At 37.4% G+C, this 9,695-nt stretch overlaps 1 protein-coding gene across 2 annotated transcripts; it reads right to left on the reverse strand.

Moving 5' to 3' along the window:
- Window positions 1-5,054: 5,054 nt before the first annotated feature.
- Window positions 5,055-9,678, reverse strand: LOC110055740 (methyltransferase HEMK2-like). Of its 2 annotated transcripts, XM_020762144.2 has the most exons (7): window positions 9,548-9,678; window positions 9,386-9,472; window positions 7,225-7,315; window positions 6,605-6,688; window positions 6,476-6,529; window positions 5,652-5,739; window positions 5,055-5,185 (listed from the first exon to the last, which is right to left on the reverse strand). In XM_020762144.2, exons 1-7 carry the CDS (start codon window positions 9,676-9,678, stop codon window positions 5,055-5,057), a joined length of 666 nt encoding a protein of 221 aa, XP_020617803.1. The 2 variants fall into 2 exon arrangements, with proteins under 2 accessions (XP_020617803.1, XP_020617802.1); XM_020762143.2 differs by lacking the exon at window positions 9,386-9,472.
- Window positions 9,679-9,695: the final 17 nt, after the last annotated feature.

Here is a 9,695-nt window from a genome sequence, read left to right on the forward strand (position 1 = left end):
CAAGTTCTCGCTCTTCTGCGCGTCGATTTCTCTAAAAAACAATGCATCCAGAATTATTTCTAATGGACAATTTCCATCCATAAAAAGGTACGTACTTAAAATGTACCTAAACCCCAATTTTAAAGCGGTTTTTGTGGAAAACAATTGAAAGCATGGCCGTTTTATCATTCCAGCTTAATTTCCAAATTACGTATTCTTATCTCTGCTATTAACATCTTACTTTTATTCATCTCTGTAGGATTGCGGTTTCAGCGTGAATTTTTCATGATTTCAAATGAATAAAGATGGCACGCGATATGCCGTTAATAAGTTAATAATTTATTGCAAAACAAATAACATTCTGGTTCTATCTTGGAACGTTTCGTTTGATCCAAAAAAGCTCTTAGCAAAGCTAACCATCAAAAAAACCCAACGACAGATTATTGGCGAAGTGGCAAACATTCCTGGAAGATTGAAATGATTACAAATAACAAGAACGAACGTTTCACAGAAAATTTCGGAAATGTTGATTCCCCTCGAATTATTTTTTCCCGCTAATCAGAATACCTTTTGGTCAATTTCCGTCAGACATCTTGAAAGTCTTCAATTACCCTTCAGCCGAATGCACTTTTTTAGGGTAAAGAACAGGTCCCAGAAAAACGAGAAATGGCACATTATATCTGAGCAGAATTTATCTAGCGGTGTTTTAAAACTAACGAAACAAAAGTTTACTAAACCACAAGAGTGATGTTTGCAACAGTTCTGCAGAGTAGTTTAAAACGTAATAACATGAATTACTAAAATTGAACATTCGTGAATGACATATACGCGTATATGCTTGCCAAATATTCTAACCTGAAAAAGCCCAAAGATGGAAACTTTTCATATTTTAAAAAGCAGCTATTGTTCCAGCCGAGGCAACGGCCGAAGGTTTGAAGTATTTCCGTTTAATAACATCTGTGCATTTCTATTCGTTAAAGTTTACCTTTCGCTTTGCTATAAAAGGTTTCTCAACACGACTGACAGGGGAAAAATAGCGTACACCACAAATCAAAACTGAGAAATGAAAACACTTCGCGTTTTATCTTCAACTACATGCCTCAAGGTCCAATATTCCTCATTTTCTGGGATTTGAACTTTGAACACTGTGTTAGAGCCAGATTTTCAGTTCAAATTCAATTTACATCTCCGCAAACGCGAAAGAATTAATAAACCGTGTAAAAATGGTTTCAGTAAAACGTACATCATTTAGGGTTCAAGTTGGTCGTATGTTTGTAAAATGGAAAAAGAAAACTGTTAAATTCGACGCGAGGTAACGTTTCTTCTTCAAAATTACATTCTTATTGAGAAAGGAAGAGAAAAAAACTAAAACCTACCGTTGGGTTGAAGCCGGCCGATCACAATTATTTCGTCGCGTTAGCGTTAAAAGACAGATCAATACAGCCAGTTAATTTTTCTGCCCACTTTTCAGAAATTCGTTCCCTCAAGTCGCGTAAAATTACACAAACGGCCGCAAAATCAGTAAATAAAACAGAAATGGTTAACCAAAGAAGCCATTTGACAACAAAAACGCGAAACGCGAGGCTTGTGGTTGCAAGTGCTATATCGAGGACGTGACGATTTGACATTCACTGGAAAATCACCGACTGACAGAACGTGATAAAAGGACACTTTTTATGTAAACTAGCAACGCAGTTCTATTAAACCTACATTTGCAACACAAGGAAATGTAAACAACATTTTAACGGCTGCGAAATACACATTAATCTAATACTTCCTACATCATCCAAATTCGGTAATTCGAACAATATTTCACCAAACAAGACTTGATTGAAGATTAATATTTATCTTGCCCGCCAAAAAAAAAACCAAACATGCAACATTTTATCCAACTAGCCATTAAAATTCTAAATTTGCATTAAGAAGGTCGTTGGCCTCCCAAAGCTAATTTGAAGTTAAGTCACGTTCGATTTAATTTTGCTGAAAGATACCTCATGGGGTGTTTCTATATAAACCTTTTTGTTTTTAAGCCGCTGCAAATAAATCAAAAATGTTCAATTTACTTCATTTATAGAAAGCAAGAAAACATATGTTCTTTTGTTATAACTATTTTGGCAGGCGCGAAAATCTTTTCCTTTTATTCCTCATTAAAACTCATGTTCGGGTGGGAAATTTTGGCAGCAACGACCTCTGGCAGTTTCTTACTTTGTGATATCGTTTCCCGCAAATGAATTCAATAAATCGAACTTGAACGCAGAAAAATCCAGTTTCTACAAAACTCGATCGTTGTTTGGAAATTAACGGTTACGAAAGTGCAAGAACTAAATCGATAAAAAATATAAAAAAGACCAAGTCTTATTCTTGGCTTAGGGCTGAAAATCTCCCGAGCCCGCAATTGCTTACTTGTCGGTCAGTGAAGCACCACTTTGGTAAACCAAAAAACAGTCTACGTGACAACTGTCGGAGTGTTGTCGTGTTGATCTTGATTGGTACAGACACAAATCGGAAACTTTTCGGGCGGTTCACGAACATTACAACCGAAGGATCCACAAGATCCGTAAGTACGCTGACGAGGTTTCTGTAAGTTTATAAAAAGCGTGAGAAATATTTTCTGTAGGTTATTTTCTAAACGAAACAGGAACCGTCGTTCTCGGAAGAGTGCTGTATTAATCGTTCTCGTAGACTTCATACAGCATCAGATGTTAGCGCTGTTCAAAGCACGACTTAAGCTGATCTAGGAAAAGCAAAAAGGCATATTCAGTACTATAATAACAATTCTAATAAGCAGTTTCTTCGAACTACATTTTAGGATGAAAAATAGTGATAAAAAACGACGACTCGATCCCTCTGAGATCATTTTCTAGTTTAAAAAGTAATAAAATTTTGCGTATAAGAGTAAAATGAAGAGATGAGAATTTGAAAAGCGATTAAAATAAAATGTAAATACGCAAAATTAAAATAAAATGATCTCACAGAGCTCGAGACGTCGCTTTTAAGCGCTAGTTTTTATCCTAAAATATAATATCAATGATTTCTATTTCTTCACTTTTTCTATATTTTAGTATCCTTTTCTTAGTGTTCTTTCTTCTAAAAATGTCAAACCTTTACACACTTCTGTAAAGCATTGTAGTGTTGGTAAAAAAAAACGTGGGTTTATAACTTTGAGCTGTAATATATTTCAGTACCCCTTGCATTCTGAACGCGTCTAAGCCCCGTTCACACAACACCGGAGGAATTTGAAAACAAAGGTTTCGCTCCGAAAATGCATCAAATTTTTTTTTTTCGTCCACACTACGCCGGAGAAATTTTAAAACGCTACAATCATCGCTTATTTTGGATTTATGTTTAAGGAAAACTCGAACAGGGAAATTAAATGATAATCGTGACGTCACATCGTTTTCGAGAAGCTCCGTTTTCAAAATGTTTTCCGTCCACACGAAAACGAAAACCCCGCGTTTTCAGATTCCTTCCGTTTGAAGAGCGTTTCGGAAAAGTTCCGTTTTCGTGACGGATTAGTGTGCACGGTAGGCCGAACCGTAGAAGTAAAGATGCGTTTTCAAATTTTCCTATTATCGACACTTGGTAAACCAGAAGTGTCTATTCACTGGTTTTTCTACAGGGCTAAGAAGGGGAAAACAAGAATGTTATCTTCTCCTTACTACGCGACATAACACTGTCGGACAATATATTCTGACGTTTCCTAAAGTTATAGAAGATGACTACAAAATTGTACTCTTTGCAGTTCTTTGTTTGCAGTCCGCTTCCACTGATTATCGAGCTCTCGACAGCTTGACGTTCCGTTTTAGCTGTTTCGAAATTTGATTCAAATTTCCGCTGTCTTTAGAAAAGAAACAAAAATACGTCGTTGGTGTTTGACAAGTTCAAGATGAGATACCGCAAAACTGGAACAAACATAATTATCGTACTTCCGAAAGGATAAGTGAAACTTCCTCTCATAAAGATTTGTTTATCGGGGACATAACACGCCTTCTAATTGTGAAGTCATTATATCTAAAGGCTTTGTAAACACAGCTTGTTAACACAGTCACCACTTCCTGTTTACACAGTGCTGATGGCACTCGAGAAAGTTTGAGATAAATTCTCCTTTACAAATAATTCTCCAGAGAGCGATTTTTGTATGACTTTGAAAATGAATTAGAAGTAAGCAATATGATTGGTTTAGCGTGCGCCCACGATTCGCCTTTGACGTCACTAGCTTTCAGTATTCTCATTGGTCAATTAAACAAGGTCATTCAGACATGGTTATTCTTTTCATTTACGTTCTTGTCTGGCAATGTCAACAAAGGCGACATTTTTCTTTGCTTTAATATTGGAACGTTCCAAAAAATTTTCCGCATCTCCCAGTGGAGGGGCAGATTCCGACAGGACTCGAATTCGGTAAATGCTTATTCCGACAGGTCCTAAATTCAATTTCAACGATTCCTATAGGGCTGCTTTATATAATTCCCATTTTTCCTAGGGGCCCAATGCTGTTTCATCCCGATATAAAAAATGCTGATTCCGACAGGGCCCCTCAATTTATACAGGAAAAAGCTTAATGATTCAGGCTTAATACTTTAGCGATTCCGATGGGATCGTTTACCTCTAAATGCTGTTTCCGAATCCCCCAGTTATGGGGAAAAATGCAGATTCCGACAGGGCCCAATAGGACCATACTAAAATATGCCCCCCATAAGGAGGGGGGAGGGGGTATGGATAAAAAATGGAACGTCCCATTGTGAAACAACCCAGAAGCAAACACAAACACTTGAAAAAAAAGGCAGCCTTTGCCGACAGGTTCTTCTACCTGAGACAAGAATATGGCTGTTACCAAAACAGTGTGGAAAAAATAGTACAAGGCTGAAAAAGCTCTTAAAACTGTCAAAAACTGCATCAAGGACAGATGTTTTAGACTTGACAGTTCTTCAGTATGTTGAAATGGGCGAGCTTAGCTGTTTAGCGCATCCCACAAGTTGTTTGGTCATTTCCACCAGTGTTGAAAGTCTGACAAGACAGCTGATTAAGGTATAAGGGAAGTATGCAATGGTTTCTCGTAACAAAATCTGACCTACTTGTTATCTGTTAGAGTTATTCACTTCTGATCTTTTGATAAACTTGAGAATAGAAAGTCTCTCCCTGCCGGCTCTTCTTGACAGTATAACATCACCGCACAATCCAAACGAGTCTAACAAACTAATGATCTCATCTGAAGGAAATTAAAGAAAATGGTAATTATATAACTCACTTGGTACCAGGGTTAGAAAATTCAAAGAAAAGACGTCAGGTGACATGGAGGTATTTAGAGGTGAACAGAATAGTAAGCAAGAAAGTGCAAAAGATCTTTAATAGGGAATCATTAAACAAAAGAGGGAAATAAACAAAAATATTCTTAGACAGGCTAATTGAGGAGGAATACCTGAGACCATAGCAAACGGCATCAATACAAAGAGGGCCACATCCTACAAGAAACTTGATTGGTTGTGACATATATTACTACAATGGTTGTGTAAGTGATTACGCCCTGTTGGTTGTCCTGTTGTTAGTGTGGGTTCCCTGTGGTAGTAAATGAGCAAGCTCATTGATTTGTAACACCAATCACACCCAGTCCAGAAAATAAGTTTCACTGTGTGGGATATTCATCCTCAGAAAAAAAGAGCTTAGAAAAACCATACCTGGTTTATTTTCTGCTACAGTCACAAGGTAAAAACACCCTGAGCTGGATAGAAGACTGGAAACAAGAGGAAACAGACGATCCATCACCTACACATTAATTAAAACCAAATTTAGTTTTCGCAAACAAACCTGCAGACAAGGAAGGCAGAATTTAAATGATTTGGAGGGACGCTGTCTCAAAATTAGACACATTTGTATAGATTTTCAACCATGTCTCAAGGTGGCTAACTTGTCTCTGTTTACCCTGAGAGCATCAAACTTAGTCACTTGACCAATCTCACTGTGATCTTTCATGTGGCGGTGTCACTTTATAAATTAGTTAAACCTTGAAACTCACCGCATTCCCCTGCGAAATTCCAAAATTGCCAATGCAGGATGTGTGTTTATAATAAAATTCTTATGACCTAGTTAATGGCCTAGTCACCCAGGAGTCTCTCTGCAGCTTGGTGGATAGAGCACCTGCCTGGTGTGTGACAGGTTATGGGTTTGAATCCTGTTGGTGACTGACTCGTATTTTTTCATACACGTGACTGACATAAAACTAATGCTATTAAGATAACTATTCTGGTTCGTTTTTTGGCTAGCTATTACATTAAAGTAAATTTTATTCCTTGCCTTATGTGAATTATATTTAATATTATTTTATTTTGTTCTAGGCAAATTAATGGTTGTTCTTGATGTTGCTGTTGTTGTAAGTTGTAACAAAACCATAAGCAGCAGAAGAAAATGTAATTATAATCTAAAATCCAGTCAAAATTTCAGGCAAACAGTGAAACAAAACAACTGGAATATAACAAGACATAAAATAATATTTTTTCCATACCTCCCTTCCTTGCTTTCCTCCTGCCCATGATGCCTCGATGTTGTGACTGCCAACCTGACAAACCAGAAAATACTGAATATAAATTTAAGAAATCGAGAAAAATTTAATGAGAAGATATTCTGTTCTTACCTCTTCAGACTCCGTAACAACATACGGTGGGTTGAAAATCAAAACATCAACTTTTCCCAAAATGTGAGGCACAATGCATTCAACCTGGAAAATTAAATAGTCTGGATTATTTTCAGTATCGCCATTAGGTGTAGGTTAAGTCTTGAATATATTTTCTGTATCTATAGACCTTTTCTCCAAGTCTCAAGAACCCTGCAAATATCTTGCCTAAAGAATTTCTAGGAGATTTGTCTAAATAATACATGTACTCAAGATCTATTTGCTATACAATTCCATCATAAAGCGATTGGTCAGATTTCTAGATTTTGAGTTTTTCAAATATCAGTATTAGATGTTAAATGATTGAGTGAAGATGTCTTTATGTCTGGCTGAGACCATCATAAATAACATAGAGCATGAAATTAACAATGTCACAATACCCGTAATATGCAATTCAGAAGTTCTACAACAATACGGACAGAATATATCGAAACTTTAAGATTATGATTCAACTTACATCGACAATGTTTTAGTGTTTGAAAGCTAGAATGAAAGGGGTCTTTATGTTTCTTATAAAAAGACTATTTTCACTATCAGATTTTTTTCCAGGATAGCACTAGTCTTGATAAACTACCACTCACCAGGTCTGTCACAACACAGGAAACATTCACTCCATTTTGCTTTGCTGTTTGTGATGTACACTGGGCAGCAATGGGGTTTATATCTGTAGCTCTGGGAGAATTGAGACAGTAAAAAGATATTAACTTCAATATCACCCCTTTTGAAAATAGGGGAATGGTTATGAAACCAGGCATTAACATCAAAGGACCAAACAAAGATCCCAAGATCTATGTTGGAAGGTCCCCAAGTGTGCACAATCTTTTCTTTTGTTTTGCGTTCATACAATATGTATGAATTACGTGACAATCAAAACATTTCTGTTGGTTAGTTCCTTGGTCAGTAGTGAACAACTGTTGTGTTTTGTGCACGGTCAAGGCCAAAAAAGAGAACAAAAACATACAACAAAGAACTTTGTTGAGTTTCACAACCATTCCCCTCTGTTAACTACATTTTGAACCTTTACCTTTATAGAAATTACTTAAAATAAACAAAAAGAAACTGATAAGTTGAGTTATAAGAATATGGCAGTGGGATGACTTAGATATGAATCGAAGTTGAGGTACGGTCTGTGGAGTGTGTATTTCTAAGATCTGGTTCATGAAATGCAAAATTGTCAAAATTAAGTTTTGTGACAAAATCACCTTCTCCCCCTCCCTCCCTCCCCCCCCCCCCCACAACTTCCTTCCCACTGCCAATGCGTTGGCCATGAAAAGAATCATACAGAAAATTGCAATGGTCAATTCCCTCTATGAGACGTGCCTGCAGGGAATCATGGTAGTTGTATTCAGTCCAAGGTGCATTCTCATCTCCAGAGGCTGTGCTCCTTTTGGTCAGCACCAAGAGTCAAGACCTCAGGGAAGGTCCAATTTTCTGAGCTAATCAGATTTGTCAGACTTGACTCTGAGCATGTACAGAGTAACGGGAAGTCCATGAATCATGGACTTCCAGTGTTGGACTAGGCCAAAGGTCACGATTCTTGGTGCTCACCAAAAGGAGTGCAGCCTCTGGGGACAAGAATGTCCAAGGTGATGAATTCAACTACCATGACTCCCTGCTGGTGCATCTCAAAGAGGGAGTTTACCATTTCCCCTTCTTTCCAATATGCATAATTTCTATTACATGGAGCATTTACATCAAATGAATGCATTACAGCTTTATGCATGGCTATAATGGCGACAAGAAATTGAGGATAACTCATAGGCTTAATTAAGAAACAGGACGTAACATGTCGATCAAAGTCGATCATTGAAAACGTAGTCGATAAGTCAATAGTACTCGACATTTGTCGATAAATGTCACTCGACAAGTTAAGTTTGTCGATGAAAGTTGATAATCACAAGGTTTTCAACTGATTATCGATTTTATTGACAAAAATGCAGACAAATGTTTCAATCAGCTACAAAATTCAACCAAACCAATAATAGCTCCAATGACTTTTTTTACACCGAGTGTAAACAGCTCTAAAGTAAATCTGTATGACAATAAACTTAAATAAAAACCTGAACAACCAAGTGGTCTGTTATTCATTACAGAATAGAATGTTTAAATTACCTCGAGAAATGATCGATTAACAGTTTCAGCTGAACTAAATCACAATCTATAACATAACTTGAACCAACCGAGTTCCCAGAGTCTCTCTAGGCAGGGGAGATGAGAGATCCTGGGAACTCAAAGTCGTGTTTCTTCGGGGGGCAGAACGGGCCAAAGTTTAGACTAGATGCGGGGAAAAATCGAGGCCAGCAAAGTAATTAAGAGGTAACGTAAAGTAAATTGGCATTTTATTTCATCAGTGTTTTTATTCAGTTCAACATTTGACAAATACAAGCTGCTACAACTCTCCTCCCTCTCCGCTAGGTGTGCTGTATTTGTCGGGTTTGTATGCCCCTTGCTTCTCCTTGCATCTGTGACTGTTGCACCACTCCACAACCTACGTATGCCTACGCCATACATCGTTTTTTGTATTTCCGATACTTGTTGATTGAAATCGATCAAAATCGATCATAATCGAACAAAGTCGATAATCACAATAAATTGTGTGATGGACTTTTATCTATTTCCGATATTTGTCGATTAATTAGTATCGACAACGATCGACAATGATCGATTTTTATCAACTATCGAAATAATCGACATGTTACGTCCTGAAGAAACTACGGAAGTGGACACATTAAATTGACTCACATGTAATAGCAAAATGGTCCCAAAATAGAAGCCAAAAATGTTATCACAGCACCAGATCCACTGCCTACCTCCACGCACAAAAGTGGCCTGCGTACAAAACGGATCAAAGGCTAAAACTTCATTCTGTCCCGCAAGGTGTCGATAAAATTTTTGTAAGCTCACCTTCTTTCTTTCAAAGACTCTGCATCTTTCTCTACGGCATCCATCATGAGAAATGTATCCTCGGCCGGCTCATAAACATTTTGGTAATCTTCTTGGTTTAAGTGAGAAAACGAAGGGGTCGGAAACGACATTGTAAAACCGTAAGACT

This window comes from Orbicella faveolata, unplaced genomic scaffold (genome assembly GCF_042242905.1).
Source record: "Orbicella faveolata isolate gen_17 unplaced genomic scaffold, um_ofav_v1 contig_34, whole genome shotgun sequence".
NCBI classification, from domain to species: domain Eukaryota; kingdom Metazoa; phylum Cnidaria; class Anthozoa; order Scleractinia; family Merulinidae; genus Orbicella; species Orbicella faveolata.

What these genes read in the sequence shown, in the direction of transcription:
- LOC110055740 (XM_020762144.2), bottom strand. Translation starts at nt 9,678, where the DNA reads ATGTCGTTTCCGACCCCTTCGTTTTCTCACTTAAACCAAGAAGATTAC. An exon ending in GAGTCTTTGAAAGAAAGAAG is followed by an intron (nt 9,473 to 9,547) that starts GTGAGCTTACAA and finishes TTTTGTACGCAG; the next exon opens with GCCACTTTTGTGCGTGGAGG. An exon ending in TGTAGCAGAAAATAAACCAG is followed by an intron (nt 5,186 to 5,651) that starts GTATGGTTTTTC and finishes AATTTCCTTCAG; the next exon opens with ATGAGATCATTAGTTTGTTA.